Genomic DNA, 17,687 nt, shown 5'->3' with positions numbered 1-17,687 from the left:
TAAATGTACATTTTTTTCCCCCCAGGTGCCAGCCAATCTGATGTCATTTGAGTGACTGAAGCTGAGGAGTGCGACTGAGCAAAGGAGAGAAGAGTGAGGAAACGGAGGAGGAGGAGGATGAGGAAGAGTACCAACTCAGTAGTGGGAGCTTTCACTGCCATGAGCCCTGACAGCCAATTCTTCGATTCTAGCCCGGCCTCACTTCAGCCTCACCTGCCACCACTGCCTTAACCAGAGTTCCTTGTGTATTTGTGTGTGTGTGAGAGCAAGTCTGTGTGGACAGAAGTGACTGTTTTGGATGTTTTGACTACTGAACAAGGACCTGCACCACTGCTCTTGTCTCCTGTTTGCTCTCTGTCTTTTGTTCAGCACTTCAGTGGAGCCCTTTTACTTCTCCTCACTTACAGACCAACCGTCCCTGGGGAGGGAGGGTGGGCAGTGTTAATCCTCTACTTATTTTTTGCTTCTTTTTGATGGGGTAGACTATTTTACTCACATCCCCCTCCAGATGTAAGATTTCCATCTTTTATTCAGCTGGACACACAATCACAACGCACACACTCGCATCGGACTAACCCATTGGACGTCGGAGGGTTGGAGAGCATCTTCTTCTTTTCTTTTTTTTGATTCACGCATTCAGCCGCCGGTCTCTTCGGTCACTTGCGTTGGCTTAAAGACACACGATTATTTAATGAACCATGCACTCGCAAACTCACACACAGAAGCCTCTTTGATTGCATCGCTGTAAACACAAGGGCTCTGATTCACAATTAGTTCTGGTTGAATCAATTGTCACATTTCCTGAATGTGTCTACTTTTTATTACAGAACATAGCTCCCTTTTTGTCGTACATACGGAACGTTCCTCACAGATTCGTGTGTTTGTAAAACTCTTTGGGTCGGGGAGTTTAAATCTGAGGATTTTTTTTGGTCTTTGGTCCCCATAGGTACAATATTCCCAGAATTTAAGCTACGGTGTGTTCACGGTCAGGCAGACACTTGAACCTTTTCAAACCTATATTGTTTGTTCTCCAGTGTAGTCTGCTCTCTGTCGCCCAGCATCACCTGCGCGAGGCGATGCGGCGTTCGCCGGATTCACACGTACAAAACACTAAAAACTTGAAACTGTGAAAAGAGTCCTAGAAAGTAAGAAACAGGAACTCCTGATACAGGATTTTATCTCCTCTGCTCTTTGTTGCTTGTTGTGGTTGGAGCATGGTCTGGAGCAGACACTCAAAGCTACCCGGAGCCATAAAGAGTCTATTTTAAGTCTTGTTTGTTTTTGTTGTTTTGTGTTGTTAGTTTTTTTTCTTCGGGGGGTGGGGTGGTGCACTTCACAGTATTACCATGTCGTAGATGGTTGCACAGTCATGTAGGTTTGTCTGTTACATTTGAATGTAACGTTTTTGTGTTGTTGGTTTTTTTTCTTCTTCTCCTCTTTGTAACATTTCTTTGGAATATTTTTTTGAACATGTGAATTTAGTTTTTTTCTTTAAAAAGAAAGAAAGAAAAAAAAAAACAATCGGCCCCATCTTCTGTTAACTGGGTCCCGGCTCGGTTTCTCTGGCCCTAACAAAGTTCCATCTGATTTGGAAATGGCAGAAGCACCTTGGTAGTAATCAGTGCCAAGTCAGCATCACGGTTACTCCTCAGGTTGACTAAACGTTAGGACGGGGAGAGCTGCAGTGGAATCTCAGCATGGAAAAATGAGGTTTACAACTTCCAGTGCGTATCGAAAACGTGCCAGCGTGCCACACAAATAGTATTGCTGTTTGTTTTTGGTTTTTTTAAACATGAGCCGGAGGCTGTTGGAAAAAAAAGTTATGGGTTGGGGTTTGGTTTTTGTTTTTTCGGCCCCGTAATATTCAAACATCAAATTGAAATCAACTTTTTTTTTTTTTTTTTTTCAACCAGCTGTTTACATTGTATGTTTACACAATCTTTTGCCTAATCCCTTCACTACTCCACATGTGCTGTCTAAGTAGGAAGTGCATTGTGTAGAATTCCATGTCCCGCCTCTCGCTGGGGTACAGTAAACTCGGCTTGTTTCAGGCTGTTGAACGGACGATGAGGGGAGCGAGTGAGCAGCACTGATTTCTCTCTGTGTTTCACATTAAAACTTGTCCTCAGCACAATATATTGTATAGTCTAACAATTCATCTTGGCTACTATTGTTTAGGTCGGACAGTCAATTTCAAGAGACGCTCATTTCTCTGTGTTGTACTAAAGCAGACGAGAAAGTGGATGAACCTGTGGAAGAATGAATGAGGAAGCCAAAGACAGGCCTGTGTAATGTGACAGACGCTGCAAATATGTGTGCATTTGGATGCCCGTGCATACTTCTATTTTTTTAAGGCAATGTAATTCAAGCCCGATTAGGCAATCCCTGGAGGCTGCCATCGCTGCTGAGCAGTGTGGGGGGTGGGGGGGACGCGCTACCCAATCATCTGTGTGAGTGACTGCCAGCTCGCGCTACAACTCCACACTGGGTTGTGTTGTACTGGAAGTATGAAGAAAGGAGGACTTGTGAGCAGATAGGAAGTGGAAACTGAACTCATCTGTCTGCATCCACTGAGGAAAAGAGACTGCTTGACGCAACAGAATCCCAGACTGAAGTACTGTGGAGACTGACCGGTTTATGAATACCGCTGGTTAGCCAAAGGGACAAAAAGGGGTTGTGAACAAAACGGGTTGTAAGCGATTGAAACCTGGGGGGGGGGGTTTGGCAGATTGTTTGACTGTGTTTAAACACAAATGCTGGTTGCTCGCTCTTTTAAAAGTTCCGACATGTTTAACCAGCTCCGAGTTGAAAAGTATTGTCTAAGTTTGTGCACTTAAGCAAGGATCAAGGTGAAAGATTTGCAGAAGGACTGTGGACACGACTAGCTGGGATGGTTACAAATCTGGACATCTGAACATCACTTTTCCCGTTTCCTTTCTCTGTGTTTGCTTTGTCTGATGTGAAGTGACAGCGACGACGGGGGGGGAAAAAAGATGCATGAGATGGCAACCCGTGTAACTGATGGGAATTCCAGAGTTTGGAGCTTTGTACGGAAGCGGTGCTTTGGTGGCATCTTTGAAGATTCACATGAATTCATCTTGAGTTTTAACAATCGTTTTGTTCCACATCACGCCAAGCGCTTTTTGTGACGTTTTCCTTGCTGTCACCTGAGTTTACATTCATATTTGATTGGTGTCTGTACAGTATATGGTCAAAAATAATAGAAACGTGTTGGATTTGGGGGCGTTTCAGTTTTTTCTCGGATTTTTGAGCCAAATCACTACTAACTTTATTGCCCTTTGATCTATTTTTTGGCTGAGAGTGGGGAAAAATAAGTGTCGGCCACTCTTTAAAAGTAATCTTTTTTTTCGGTTTTTATGAAGAAACTTGATTCCATGCTTTAAGATTCTCTGCTTTCCTATCTCTTGTCGTTTTTCCTTTAAACTGACCTTACAGTCTGCATATGCACACTTTACTTAACTTCCCTGTATTAACTGTTTAGGGTGACTCACCTTCTGAATTCAGTCTTTTTAACGGTCATGGAGAAAACATTTAACAGTTCACGTGAAGATTTTCAAGTGTTACTTTATCCTGTGAACCAGTGCGGCCGCGTGTCGCCTGGGCACCAGCCAGGCGTCATTCACTGTTTACCAGGGACAGCGACAACGGCAGCGCCCTTCGTTCAAGTCATAGAATTTGAAGGGGAGGAGAGCATAGAAAATGACCGTTACCTGGCTCTGTGTGTGCGTGTGTCTGTCTCTGCCTGTTTTATGACTGTGGCGAGCGCTGTGACCTCACCTCTGAGCGATGTGCTGCCTAGTGTGAAGACTAAGAACCAATAAACACTCTGCCCTTTTTTTACTCCACACCTCAGCTCTCTGCGTGTCATTCTGTTGAGGGTTGCGTGTGATTATGGAATGAGGTACTCTTTGAGTTGTGGTGGTAATTGACGGTCAGATCCAGACCTTTTCACGCTATTTAATATTGCTTCAGAGCAGTTAATGATGACCGCTGTCAAATTTGTTGTAGGGCACGATGTTTCTGTTGGTGTAACCTCTTAAAAGTATGACTTTTTTTTTATGACCAAACATTTTTGAGTGGAAATATCAAGGGGAGGAAAAAAATGCAGCTTATATTTAGTTGTAGGCACATTTTCTTCAGGATGGATCACTTTGCCATGTTATGAACACACCCATTAAACTATAAATGTAAGCTTTCAATCATTAAGAAAGAATGACATGAAAAAAATGAGAAGCAATGAGAGGTCAGACAGTGAAGGGGATTTGATTTTATCACCGAAAGACGGTAAAAGAATAACACCAGTGTTTTGTCACTTTTTTTTTTTCTCTGACTTTTCTCATGTTTGTATTAAATATCCCAATAAAACTATGTAAGTCTTTTGAAGTGGTATAACACCAAGTTCTGTGAAGTGGCTTTCGTTTCTCTTTAAATCGCTACATTGTCACAAATACTGCAGAACTATCATGTTTGGAAATGACTCAGAAATGTAAGGAATTTCTTAATGGAGACGTGACCTCACTGAATTTGAGCAAGACAAAAGTAGACGGTTGTGGATTTTACGGGGAAATGAGAATAAGTCTAATACCTCCACCCTGGAGGAGGAGGTGGAATTGGAAGAGGTCCACAGATGCCTGGGTGTTTAACTGGATAACAGGCTTAACTGGATATGCAACACTGAGCTGTCTCCAGACTGTACTTACTGAGGAAGCCTCAGTGTTAGCAGAGATGTTGCATCTCTTCAATAAGTCGGTGATAAGAGGAATCTTTTTTTTACAGCAGCATTAGGAAGTGACCAGAAGAGGCAGAACTACCGGATTAAGAAAGGAGCCCTGTGCTTAGGAGGGCTCTGGAGCTGATTCTGCAAAGAAGGGGAAGAATGCTTCACAAGTGGCTAAACCTAATGGACAACACTGCACATCTTCTACATAACATCGGGATGAAAAAGGAGTGCTTTCGTCCAGGGGTTCTTCAATGTCAATGAGGACCAGTACAGGAGGTCATTTTAATGACTTTGTGCCAGGATAAGAAAACTTATTTGGCATGGTACACAATATCAGACCTTTCCTATGTCTTTGGTGAATAGTGTTTCTGTGAAGAAATTGATTTCCCTTTAGCCTTATCAACGTTATTTTCAGTTATTATTTTTTTCTAGTAAAACAATTGGCTCTAACTGAACAACCCAGTCAGGTGGCAGGATGTGATGGTACACAGCTTAATGCTGCATCATGTGCAGACTGGAAGAAACAACAAAGTTGTTTACTACAAACAGACACGAGCTATCGTAAGGACTCGTGACTCATACGCAAAGAATTCTGGGTCACCGTTGTGGTGGAAAAGGGCGCCGTGTTCGTGTTTCCAACTAAAAGCCATGCAACGATGGGCCGGGTTCACGGTGAAATGGTGCCACCTGGTGGCCAGCTGCGGCTTGTGCAGCGAGAGGAAGTGTTTCGGAAGTGGACGCGGCAGAGCAGAGAAGGAATGGAAGAAAAGGGTGGAGGAAAGAGCCGCCGAAGGGATAGAGAAAATGACTGACTTGTAGCACCCAGGGAAATCGTTTTGCTCAACTTTCTTTACGGACAACAGCAAGCTACCTCATATATTATCAACTGCACATGGCCATAAGGTAAGTCAGCCAAGTAAGCACAACATACGACGTCCGACATGCAGCTAACAGGCTGTTTTAGCTAATACAGCAAGGTGTCCAGCAGTTTGCTAAGCAGCTAGCCCTGTTCAGGGAGATGTGATCGTGTTGTGGAAGATGTTATTGTGATGCTGGGGGGCGAATAGCGTGGGAGTAATCATCATTGAAAGTGGCACTCCGTTGTTTTCAGTGGCTTTCTGGCGGGGAGTGCTCGGCAGCCGTTTTCTCTCTGGTGCTGAACAGCAACATCATGAAAGAACGATTGTGTCGGTAAAGCGTTTGCCTGCGTGGCTTAACCCGAGGTGGTTGAGCTGAATAACCGACATTTGGGGTGGTCTAGCTTACTCATCGCTCCCTTGCTCACCATTATGTGATAATCCGACGACATGACCGTGGGGTTGTTGACGGTGATTTACATAAGAGACACAGCGACTGTCAGGTAAACGTGTCAATGCCGTTAATGCAGCCGCTGTGGCTCAGAACTAACATCCCGCCTTTCAGCCCCTGTATGTATGCAGTTAGCTACGGATTGAGCCCTGTAGTATTAATATTTTTTTTTTTATTAACATCATTCAGATTTAGGCTATTTTTCCTTTGCAGCGTGAGACGGCGGCTGTGTAGTGTCCACCTCTGCAGCACAGCAGGACAGCTCCCTCCTTCTGTTCACTGGGTCAGCCTGGAGCACCACCCACAGTCAGCAACCCGTAAAACTTCGCAGCTGGCACACAACACAGCTTTGGTGGGCATGGCATCTTTAGTGTATATCCACCTTATAACCATTTTGGCTCCTCCTCAGCTGGGACTGTTCTGGGTTCCATAGGAACACATCTGACGGAGGTGTGTGGTGGTCGGTAGCTACGCCCCTTGTCATGCTGTCACAGCTGAAATGTTTCCTCATACGACACAGACACAACCTGCGCGTGTTTAATAAGTTAATCTTACACGTGGTCTCCTTTGTCTGCGGCGCTCTGCTCTCCTTCCTTCATGAAACCAAGAAGTATGGCCTGCGCTCCATCCTTCGTCTCCTGACTCTCTCTGTGAGCTCTTCCAGCCTCCATGTTAGACGCCTGATGTGATCGTCCATGATTAATATCACCATCATGCAGACCATAAACACTGTGGCCTCCCCGCTCTCCATATTAGCTTCTTTGTGGTGTTTTTTTCTTCTCTCCTTACTTTTCGCGGGTTTTGTTTTGTTGTTGAATGTGGCGCTAAAGTAACACGTCACTGTCGCAGACGGTTGCGTCCCATCAGTCTCTGTCAGGTCCCGAACTCATGTGCGAATGCAGACTGAAACAGTTCCCCTGGGGAAGGACAGTTAACAGAACGAAATTCGAGGAGGACCGTTCTTAGAACTGCTCTGTCCGAATGCGGCTATTGACAGTCCTACACAGCTTGCCACGTGCACTAACTCACATTCATACCGTCACAGATGCAGGGTTTTGGATTGAGCCCTCATAAGAAGGCAGACGTTCCCTTTCCTCTTTAGTCCGAATGACTCCACGTCCATGATTTCCCAAAAAATTATTTAATATTTTTTTTTAAAGCCAAAGCCCAGGACGGGTGTCCACCTGCGTTCATATTAAATGAGCTAACTTCAGGAGAACGCTGGCCGTGTTTCTACATCTTGTTTGCTTATGCAGAACTTTAGCTTCCGTTTGATGCAGTGACAAACCGTCTGTTGAGTGACACTGATTTTCAGACGCATTCTTGTGCCCTCTCCCCTCTCCGTGTGTGCGTTTGAGAGCTTTTCTGGAATCCTCTTTTTATATTCAATCATGTTACTGACCTGTTGCCAAGTGACCTCTTTATTTATCTATTTATTTAGCTGGGCACCATCTCTCCAGCGGCCTGCCGTCCCAGCCCGAGCGAGCGGTCAACACAACATTGGGGCATAATTAAACATTTGACATGTCGTGATTTCGTGCTGTATTTTTATTTTCTGTTTTTCTTTATATCTAACATCGCATCCAAACTTTTTTGGAAGTGGAGTTGCATGCTGCGGAGCTTTCAGCCGAGCTGCAGCATTGGGTCGTCCTCTGCCCCTGGGTGGGGGAGGGGGGGCAGTAGATCAATCACTTTTCTCCACATGCATTATTGACAGCACAACCGTTGTGTACCCTTTCTCCTCTCCCTGACCTGGTTCCCCTCTTTCTCTCATGTAGTTCCCTCCTCTCACCCTGCAGGTGACGGCGTGTTACCCCCCATTGTAGCTCCAGGGAAGAAGCCGCCAGTCCACCGTAGTTTCGAGGAGTTTGTCCAGCGAGAGAGAGTGCGCTGCAGGGGCCATGCATCAGGGGTGAGTGGGATTCGCTTCGGGGGACATACACATCGGGTGAGGAGGGGATCCGGGCCGGTCAGTGTGGAGATGAAGCTGAAACAGCGCGTGGTGGTGCTGTGTGCCGTGCTCCTCCTGCTGGGCCTGGCCAAGATCTTCCTGCTGGATGGAGGTGAAGGATCTGCTGCCAGCCGGCGGGACCTCAGAGCGTTTCGCAAGGTCAGTGTGCTCTCTAACAAGTCAACTTTGTTAGAGAGCGTTTGTCACGTGTTTATATTCGGTGTATTTTTCACGTACACACAGTGTTGCCGCTCTTCTCCAACAGATGGAAGCCAGTCTCTCTCTGCCTCGGGGGGCTCGCCTCACCCACACTCTCCAGTCTCCGTGGGAGATAGCAAGCCAGTGTGTGGGTCCCAGAGAGGTGTACCCCGAGGAGACCCCTGAGCTGGCGGCTGTACTCACCGCCCTGAGCACTGCTCGGATAGAACGCGCTGATGTGGGCTATAAGGGCACACAGCTCAAAGCTTTGCTGGTTTTGGATGGAGGACAGAAAGTTGTCTTCAAACCCAAGAGGTCAGAATTTTTTAAAGATGGGATTAAACTCTTCAACTTTCCTCTTCAGAGTGATTATGGTGTCTTTATTTCTCACTTGGTGTCCTCAGATACAACCGAGACTATGTGGTTGAAGGGGAACCATATGCAGGTTATGACAGACACAACGCAGAGGTGGCTGCTTTTCACCTGGACAGGTGTGTAAGAGTCACTCTCTCTGATCTTACAGCCAGGGAGCTCTTATGTGCTAATCCCCTGGTGTCGTGCTCCGGCCCTCTGTCCTCTCTGCAGGATCCTCGGGTACAGGAGAGCACCTCTGGTGGTGGGCCGACACGTCAACCTGCGAACGGAGATCAAACCCGTGGCCACTGACCAGCTGCTGAGCACTTTCCTCATGCAGGGTGAGTATCTGCCCTCCGTTTGTCCTCGCCAACTCCGCAAATAAACCTCTAATGAGAGCTGAGGGTTTTCATTTCACTCAGTGCGAGTGTGGTGTGACTGAATTGAAGATTTTCCCTTTTTTATGCACGCGTTTTCACTCTTGGTCAGTGACTCTCACTCCTTCACACTTCCTGTATCTTTCTCACTGTCTCAGCGAGCTCTATAAACCAGGATGCACCCTGCCGAGTCCGGTTTACTGAAGGTGTGGCACGGTTGATGTCCTAGAGTAGTGAAAGGAATCATTGGAATACCCGTTATTAAAGGGGGGGTAACTTAAAAAAAAATAAAAAACTGTATCTGGTGGACACAGCACAAGGCACCTGTGTTTTGCGCACATTGTTCATGGAAAAAAATATTGCCTATATCAAAGGGGAACTCCAGTAATTTACCACATAAAGGTCAGTTTGTTCATCATAAGCAGCTGTGAGCCCTTTGGGTGTTCTTTTAGCGTGTAGGAAAATGACTGGGGGCTTGCAGTTTAATGGACATGCAAATTTAACAGATGCAAGGTTGTAATGACAAGATGTCACTACTTGGAAATGCTGTCATCATTTAGCAGAGCTCTTGTGCTTTCACTGTTGGACTACAACCACAGGAGTGAGCCTTTGACCTTTTAAAGTGTATTTTAAAAACATTGAAGATTATTGATTTTCTTCATTTTTGTGCTACGGTTAGCGTTAAACACGTGCTGGTGTATTAAACCTTTGAGGCTGATGGCCCGACCGCCATGTTGATTCTTTTTTTTTTTTTTTTTTTTCCATTTTCATCGTGCTTATTTACCCTCAGTTGACTTTTTTTTTGTTTTTGTTTTTTTTTTTTAATTCTGAAAAACATCTCTGAAATGAAGATAAAACATTCTTGTGTACCACAAGTCTTTTTTTATATCAAGGTAACTGCAAAGGGGTCTAAACACTTGGTGAATGCGCTAAGACTCGCCAATTAACCTGACAGGCATGTTTTTTTGGGACATGCCAACTCCACACAGAGAGGCCCCGGTCGGGGTTCAAACCGGGAACCTTCTCGCTGTGAGAAAAAGTAGTGCTGTCAGCAGGTACTCGCAAATGCAGGGTGCGTTATTTTAAAGTCTTTACTCCTGTTAATACTCGTATTTCCAAGTTAGTTAATGTTGTTTTTAATCTGTGTGAAATAAATGATGTTTTTGGTGCTCGTCGACTTTTGAGCTGTAACCTTAAAGTCGATAGATGCACCCAGACGTGGCTCCGATTTGGACTGAAAGGTGGTTGATTCGCAGGGGCTCCGCAGTGTTATCGCTGTCGCGTAACTAGTATCGAAATAGTTTTCATCTTGACCCATTCAGTGACTCAGTACAAGTCACTTTTATGTACAACAGACATTTCTTTTCTCTTTTTTTCAGCCTCTGAAATGCAGGACAATAAAACATCCCACACGCTCCCTTTGCTTTCTGTCGCGATGGTAAAACTACAAATATTAGAACGAAGCATGAACGAATAAAACCCTTTAAGCCACTAACAGGAGGGAAGTTTAGTAACGGCATCCATCTAGTTTTTGTAGAATTTGTAGGAGTTTCAGCGCCACCTTTGGGTGGAGATCATTACTGGTTATAGAGTAGTAGGGAGGAATTCTGGGTGTTCACTTTTAAAAAGTCTGTCAGCCTTCACTCATTTCCAATAAATGCTTTCTTTTTTTTCTTTTTTTTTTTTAATTGCTTTTTTTCCCCTTGTTTTTCATGATTTTCTTTAATGAATGTCTGTAACCGATGACGTTAAAGCTTCCAGCAGTTCAAACAAGTATTTACTGTGTGCGTCTTCTCACTCTCCGTCTATAGAATATTCTGTTAAATAATAAGAAAGTCAATCAGAAGATATGACGGGGATCAATGAAAGAATAACCTTGGATTAAACATGCCTTTTTTTGTTTTATACATGTCGCTTTACAATCTTTAAACGGCTTTTGCTATTTCGCTGCCGTGTGCGCAACTCTCGAGCCTGCAGCCTCTAACCTCCAAACCAGCGAAGCGACCCTCGGGTGTGTGTCCTTTCTCTCACTCACCTGACCAAAGGTTCGCATTAAAGTCCTGTGCATGAGTGCATCTTTCCCTCTTCGTCTTGTGTACAGAAATGAAATGACACCCTGTTCGCCCTGGGTGGGTGGTTGGCATCATCTAGCTTTTAGCTCCACTTGAACAACAAGCTCCACACCAGGAGCTGACACACGCAGCCGGTAAAGAAAAAGCAGTACGGAGATGGTCAAAGGGAAAGCGTTTAAGAGTTAACGGAACAAAAGCACAAGGGGAGTAGAAAAAGCAATTTGGAAAACAATAAACTGACTTTATTATGTGGAAGTGAATGAAAGTTATTTCCACGTTTATTCTTAATTTATTTGTTCTCTTACAGATTTTTCTCTTCTCATGCTACGGTATCTGTTTGTCAGTATATTCGCTGATGAGTAGGCAAATGACAGCATTACCTGTTTTTTCTTCATTGTTGTTTGGATGTTGGTTAATATTTGTTGATAATGGTTTAGTTTTTTTTTTTTTTTTTTTTTTTCCAGTCCACTGCCTGTAAGAGGAGTGTTATTTACTGCATCTAAGATTTAGAGATACCCACCATGTGTTAGTGACTGTTGATGTATGTGCTCTTAGCAAGTGCTGTTATGGGTGTATAACATATGTTGAGTACTACTAAAAAGGCTGAACATACTTAACCATAAATGATCTGTTTGAATTGCTTGTTGGAGAAAGGAAAACAAAAATGGCCGCATGTATATTACATGACCACAGAAAACTTTACTATGCCGCAAAGTTAGCCAGCATGACGGGGACAAAAATCTGACAGCAGGCTCACTTCCTGTGAACGCGGGGGCAGGGGGATGCACCTTTTCTTTAGTTCTCTTTAGTTTCTTAGTTCTTTCTTTTCACACTACCCCCCCCCCCCCGCCCCCATCTCTGATGTTTCAGTGATGATGATGCATCGTGGTCGTTCTCTCTCTCTTGCTCTCTCCAGGTAATAATACCTGTTTCTATGGAAAGTGTTACTACTGTCGGGAGACTGAGCCAGCGTGTGCTGAGGGAGAAATAATGGAGGGGTCCTTAACTCTTTGGCTGCCAGATGTCTGGCCACTGCAGAAACACAGACACCCGTGGGGACGCACGTATAGAGAAGGGAAACTGGCCAGGTGGGTACTAATCTGAAGAAGATCGCTACATTTGTCTCATCGGTTTTCAAAGTCTGAGAAATGTTTCTTACTTGAGTAAATGATTGTTTTTGATTTTTATCGGGGAATATGCAAATTTGTCCGTATATCTACAGTTACACCCAACATACACCTTTTATTCTGAGAAACAACACCTGAGGAGCCAGGATGATGACATCTGATGATTATGTGACACCTAAGTGAGATCAGAAAGGGCAGCATTAATTCGAATAAGATGGGGCTTTTTTTTGGAGCCAGAAGTGATGTCGGTGGATCTCTTGGATCCCTTTTTGTTTATGGGTGACAAAAGCATTTGTTTACTTTTTTACACTGTTGGGGCTTTGATGCTGGAAGAACTGAATGCATGGTATCATATTGCCAAGAACATGAGACCCAAATGTGTAAGAAAAGCTACCACAGCCGTGACCCAATGCACACATTCATTTTGTGCTTGTATTTTGCATTTTTGTATTCATTTCTGGAGATGCATGCCTTTGCAAAAGCCTGCATGTTGAGCTTTATAAGTAGACATGCAGTAGAGCCATTGTTCCTCCTGTTTTAGTCCAGGCTTCTCTCTTGTACTGCTCTTGCTCTCATGTGTGGTGTCATCATCTCTGCTGCAGTTACATTGCATCATCAAAATTCAGCTGGGAAGGATACATTAAAGGTGAATTTTTCTGGCCGCAGCTGCTTTCGTGTCGACGGAGCGCAGCCGTCAGCACAATGCAGTGCCTTCACCATCAGAAGTGATTTGCCTTTTTCACCACTATTAACTCGTGAAATTTTAAGGAAATGCTGACTTTGTAAAGGAAACTGCCAACATTTGCTCAGCAGGAGTTCTATAATCTGATTCAGCTTCTTGTGATTGGGTTGAGTTTGAATATGTCTGCAGATCAGTTATACGACCATAAAAGAATCAGATCTCAGTTGCAGAGGTTCACCTGCGTTTCCCAAATTGAGCGCACGCATGTCGTCGCTCAGGTGGGTGACCATTTGCATATGTGCGTACCTTTTAACGGGAAGTCTTTGTGATATCGGACTGTTGAAGACATGATCACAGGTGGGGTTTTCAGTTATGCAGGTGGTGTCAGTTTCCTACTCAGTGAAACTGACACCACCTGCATGGTTTGATCTTCCGTGTTTTCATTTCAGGGGCCGATGTGTTCTTGCCGAGATGGCAGATTTATTCATTGGAATGAGATTAAAAAAAAAAAAATTAAATTTAAAACATGCCTCATTTGCAAAGGACTGTCATGTTTATGATCCAGGTGGGAGTATGATGAAAGTTACTGTGAGGCGGTGAAGAAAATGCCCCCATATGATGCAGGGCCCAGGCTGCTGGACGTGATTGACACGGCTGTTTTTGACTATCTCATTGGGAATGCTGATCGACACCACTACGAAAGCTTCCAGGATGATGGAGGCGCCAGCATGCTTATTCTGCTCGACAACGCGAAGAGGTGAGCAATAACGCAAAGGCTTCTGAAAAGGGAACGCTCTTCCCTGGAGCTACTTTTGTAGCTTTAACAGGAAGAAGAGAAAAAAAGTTGGCAGCAGCGATGCTTTTACTTGAGCATGCTTTTTTTTCATATAGCTGTGACAACTTGTGGTTTGCACATCTTTTTTCAAGAACTCCCTTTGTTGCCATTAAAACTCTTGCAACTGTGAGTCACAGTGAACACTCACTCCCATGCAAAGTGGTTTATCCTTCCTTTAAGTTAGTTTCTTTATGATCAAGACTGAACAGTGGGGAAAGTTTTCCCACATGATGAATTTAACTGATTGCAGGCACAATTATCACTGGGAAGGATGAGTTTGTCTGTCAAAATATCTGAATTTATTTATCAAGGACATCATGCACATTTTTGTCTTGATTCTGGACTCAGTCTCTGATTCTTATTTGAGCGGAGAAACGGGAGACTCTCGGCAGCTCTTAACAGACAGACACACTTTACCATCATTCGTCTCGGATGATCATCAAATCAAATTTTATTTATATAGCACTTTTTATACAAAGGCATAATAAAATCAAGACATACATAAACTCACACACTCATCTAAGTTTAAGAACACACATCCGCTCATAATCTTTCACACAGACATCATCACACACACACACACACACCCCACACATGAACTCTGACTTTTATTGACTGTGAATGAGAAACCAACCGACAACATCCGTCTTTTTGTGCTAGAAAGGAATTTACTCAGATAACTGAACACTTTCATTTTAATGTAGCCCAAAGTAGTGAATAATTCCTTTATTTTATTCCAGACATGGGGAGTTCCTGTTCCTTTTGCAGCTAACTCAAAGCGACCCATTGTTTGGACCTCTTTTTCTTTTTTTTGCATTGCTTTATGTAATTTATGAGGATTGAAAGAATGCCTAATATGCATGTTCATAGTTAGACACAGCGATTATTGTTGGTGAGATGACCGAGCCGGGAAAGCAACTATTTCTTTCACACACACCTCTTTAATGCTGCTAAAGGCGGCTGAGGTGAAAGTGTTGGAGAACTGGTAAAATAAATCACACGATCCAGACAGACTTGTTTGCTTTTGCCATTCATCCACAGTTTACGTCAAAGAGGAAGCAGAATGGAATATCTCCTTCCTGGTAGTTTTACTCGCCTTTTAGTTTGCGAGTCGACCTTCGTATTCTGCAGCTCTTAAATTTCTGCAATTGTGAAAATGTACACATATACATTTCTGACTTAAAGCTTCAGTTTAAAGTAGTATAGGAAACCTTTGTTAGTGTTCATGATGAACAAAACAAGTGGTACCGGGAAAACAGTCACGACTTTGAGAGGAAATGGCAGCAATGCATTTCACTGCATTATAAAGTGCTGTATCCTTCATTGACATGAGGAGGGCTTTCTCAAAAAAGAAAGAGAAAACAATCCATTCTGTCACCCAGATCTTCTGTAGATTAGGGTTCCCCATCGGCCAGGCAAACGAGGGCAAATGAATGAAATGAGCCCAAAACGGCACATGCTGTTTGCATGAATCTGTTCTGGTTGTGGGCAGCCAGAGGAACGTGTCTACTTTAGTTTGGTTTTTCTGGAGTTTTGTAGACTCTGGTTTTTCCTAGACCACCAAAATCTGATTATTGCATTTTTTTTTTTTTGTGTTGCAGTGATGACGAACTTTAAATCCATTACTCTACCTTTTAAATGTGTTCTATTTTTTTGCTTTTCTCTTATGTTATGTGCAGCTTTGGGAACGCCGCTCTGGATGAGCGAAGCATCTTGGCACCGCTCTATCAGTGCTGCATGTAAGTGAAGAATGGATCACATCTCAGTTCATGCTCAGATTTATTAAAAAAAAAAAAAATGTTCTCCTTTTCTTCAGTTTTTTTTTTTTTTTTTTTTGTAATATTTCTTTTCCCTTCGTCTGTCAGGATCCGTGTGTCCACGTGGAACAGATTAAACTTCCTGAAAGGTGGCGCTCTGAGTTCAGCTATGCGGCAGGCGCTGGCTTTTGATCCTATTCACCCCGTCCTGGCTGAACCGCACCTTGCAGCTCTTGACAGACGTCTGTCCGGAGTCATAGCAACTGTGAAGCAGTGCATGGAGGCGCAGGGCCCTGACAACACTCTAATAGAGGACCGAATGAATCTCCCACATCCTTAAAAACAAAGGTGGAGAGAAAGCGGCAAAACGGCCTCCCATGGCCTGGATAAGGGGACATCCAAACAGATCAGTCCTGGTACAAGAGAAAGAAATGCTGTGTGAGTAAATGAATCGAAAGGGTGGACCAAAATAAATGTGTCTCTTCATCCTTTGTCCCTTCAATGTTACTCTGGCAAGTTTGGAGTAGTTCTTGAACAGGAATCGCAGGACTCAATGAGTTGGATATGCATCACCTTCATAAACCTTCTCTCAGGACCGTTTGCACTCAAGGACAAGCATCTACTGTTAGAACTGATCGTCTATCACTACTGGTTTCAATGGTACTCCCTCCGTGTGCCAAATCCTCCCTTCGCTTCGTGCTTCTCTGTAAGAGTCAGTTGAGGAGGAAGGAAGGCGCTCTTTGAGATGAACTCTTGTACAAAAAAATAATAAAGGGGGGGAAGTTTCAAGTGAGTCGCTGTGAAAACACTGCTGCCGTGTTTCTGTTTTGGATCTTACAATCCAAGAAACGTTGCTACCTGTTGAATTAATAAGGAATTCAAATTTATTTCAAAACTGAAAGGGTTTTATGTCCTTGAAGTGAGCTTGGAAGGACTCAGCTTTGCCCAGTCTTGTACATATTTAACTAAGTAGTGATGTAGAATTACGAGATGACAGAATATAAATTTGTGGACTATAATATTAAATGAATTTAAGAATGTGTGTGTGTGTGTGTATGAATGAGTGCCATATTGTGCCGTAATTAAGAAAGCTACTGATAATGACAGACTTGAAGCTTGGCGGGGACAGAGAGTTGGTGGGTGTGATTATCTACAACATTAAATTATGGTCTATTCAATGCTGGTTTATCTCATCTTTTCTTCTGTGTTTTTCACCACTTAAAGGCACGAAGCTCCTGTCGGGGCTGTTAACGCTGACCTCCAGTCGTGTTCATGTTCGAAGAGGCTTTAATTTTACTTTTAGTTTTATTGTTTTGGTGGTTTTCTTTTAGTCATTTGACCTGAGATGTGTCACGGGTTGTGTCTGAAACGCTTTGCTTATAGCTGCCATTTAGTCACCGAAAACTAGTTTTAGTTTTCACTTTCTCGGCTCACTTTCTGTAAACTTTTGTTTTCATTTTACCAGATTTGAATCAGATTTGAAACTAAATTGAGGCTCACACAACTAATTCTTTGTTAGACCAAAAAAAAAAAAAAAGAATCATTATGTCTCACTGTCTGGTTTGTTGCCATAACGATAATTAAATTTGTTTGTGTGAAGATGACTTAAACAGACATGAGTTGTATTGAGCAGGTGTCAGAGCCATTTACACATCAAAACGACCGCGCACACAAAAAAAAAAGATTCTTTATTGAGGGGCTGAAACTTTGATGGTGGTGGGGAGAAATTTCACTCTTGACACACCTGTGTAAACCACAGCTGAATGCAGCGTTGTCGACCTCTTCCTGCTGATTTGAGGTCTAATCATCCTCCAAAGTTGTGAAGATGTGAGCAGGTGCAGCGCAAATTTAGCCATTTTCTAAGCGAGCAAACTTTTCATCTCGGTTGAGCATTTGTGTGGGCTGTGGGATGTGTGTGTGGGCTGTTAACGAATAACCTGGCCAGATCGTTCTTCCACAGACTCAATCTTTCCTCGTCTTATAGTGTGTCAGCTGAAGTCGAAAAAAGATTAAAAAAAAAAAAAAATCCCTCATCCCTGGGAATCTCATGCTGTGACAGAACATCTATGGAGTTCCCCATTTGAATGTGTGCTTCTGTTACAGATCATCTCTCACCACAGCAGCTTAATCCTTATCGCTTGACATTTACTTTATTTTCTTTAACAGTGGTCGCAGTAACATCACGATGATAAAATGTGTACTCCTAAACTGCTGTGAGCTGGGTTTTGTTGCACCTACAGACTGGCAAGCTTCATTGTGAAACCATTTGGCCGGTCCCCCCCTTT

General features: G+C 43.5%; 2 protein-coding genes across 7 annotated transcripts in view; both read left to right on the top strand.

Annotated features, from left to right (window-relative positions):
- Positions 1-4,413, top strand: part of ralgps2 (Ral GEF with PH domain and SH3 binding motif 2) — a 66,389-nt gene extending 61,976 nt beyond the window's left edge. For all 4 annotated transcript variants that reach the window (XM_075485019.1, XM_075485016.1, XM_075485017.1 and 1 more), the window contains one exon: positions 26-4,413. In XM_075485019.1, the coding sequence (XP_075341134.1) occupies positions 26-55 (30 nt within the window). In that variant the 3' untranslated portion in view covers positions 56-4,413. The remainder of the gene's footprint in view (positions 1-25) is intronic.
- Positions 4,414-5,403: 990 nt separating this feature from the next.
- Positions 5,404-16,580, top strand: fam20b (FAM20B glycosaminoglycan xylosylkinase). 3 transcript variants are annotated; one of them, XM_075485013.1, is made up of 10 exons: positions 5,404-5,644; positions 6,263-6,401; positions 7,849-8,159; positions 8,266-8,513; positions 8,603-8,689; positions 8,784-8,893; positions 11,918-12,089; positions 13,376-13,567; positions 15,325-15,384; positions 15,511-16,580. In XM_075485013.1, exons 3-10 carry the CDS (start codon positions 8,031-8,033, stop codon positions 15,740-15,742), a joined length of 1,230 nt encoding a protein of 409 aa, XP_075341128.1. In that variant the 5' UTR covers positions 5,404-5,644; positions 6,263-6,401; positions 7,849-8,030; the 3' UTR covers positions 15,743-16,580. The 3 variants fall into 3 exon arrangements, with proteins under 3 accessions (XP_075341128.1, XP_075341127.1, XP_075341129.1); XM_075485012.1 differs by lacking the exon at positions 6,263-6,401; XM_075485014.1 differs by lacking the exon at positions 6,263-6,401 and having other exon boundaries at positions 7,828-8,159.
- Positions 16,581-17,687: the final 1,107 nt, after the last annotated feature.

The sequence above is a fragment of the Odontesthes bonariensis genome, chromosome 15 (genome assembly GCF_027942865.1).
Source record: "Odontesthes bonariensis isolate fOdoBon6 chromosome 15, fOdoBon6.hap1, whole genome shotgun sequence".
NCBI classification, from domain to species: domain Eukaryota; kingdom Metazoa; phylum Chordata; class Actinopteri; order Atheriniformes; family Atherinopsidae; genus Odontesthes; species Odontesthes bonariensis.
This window is presented reverse-complemented; position numbering and strand designations above follow the sequence as displayed.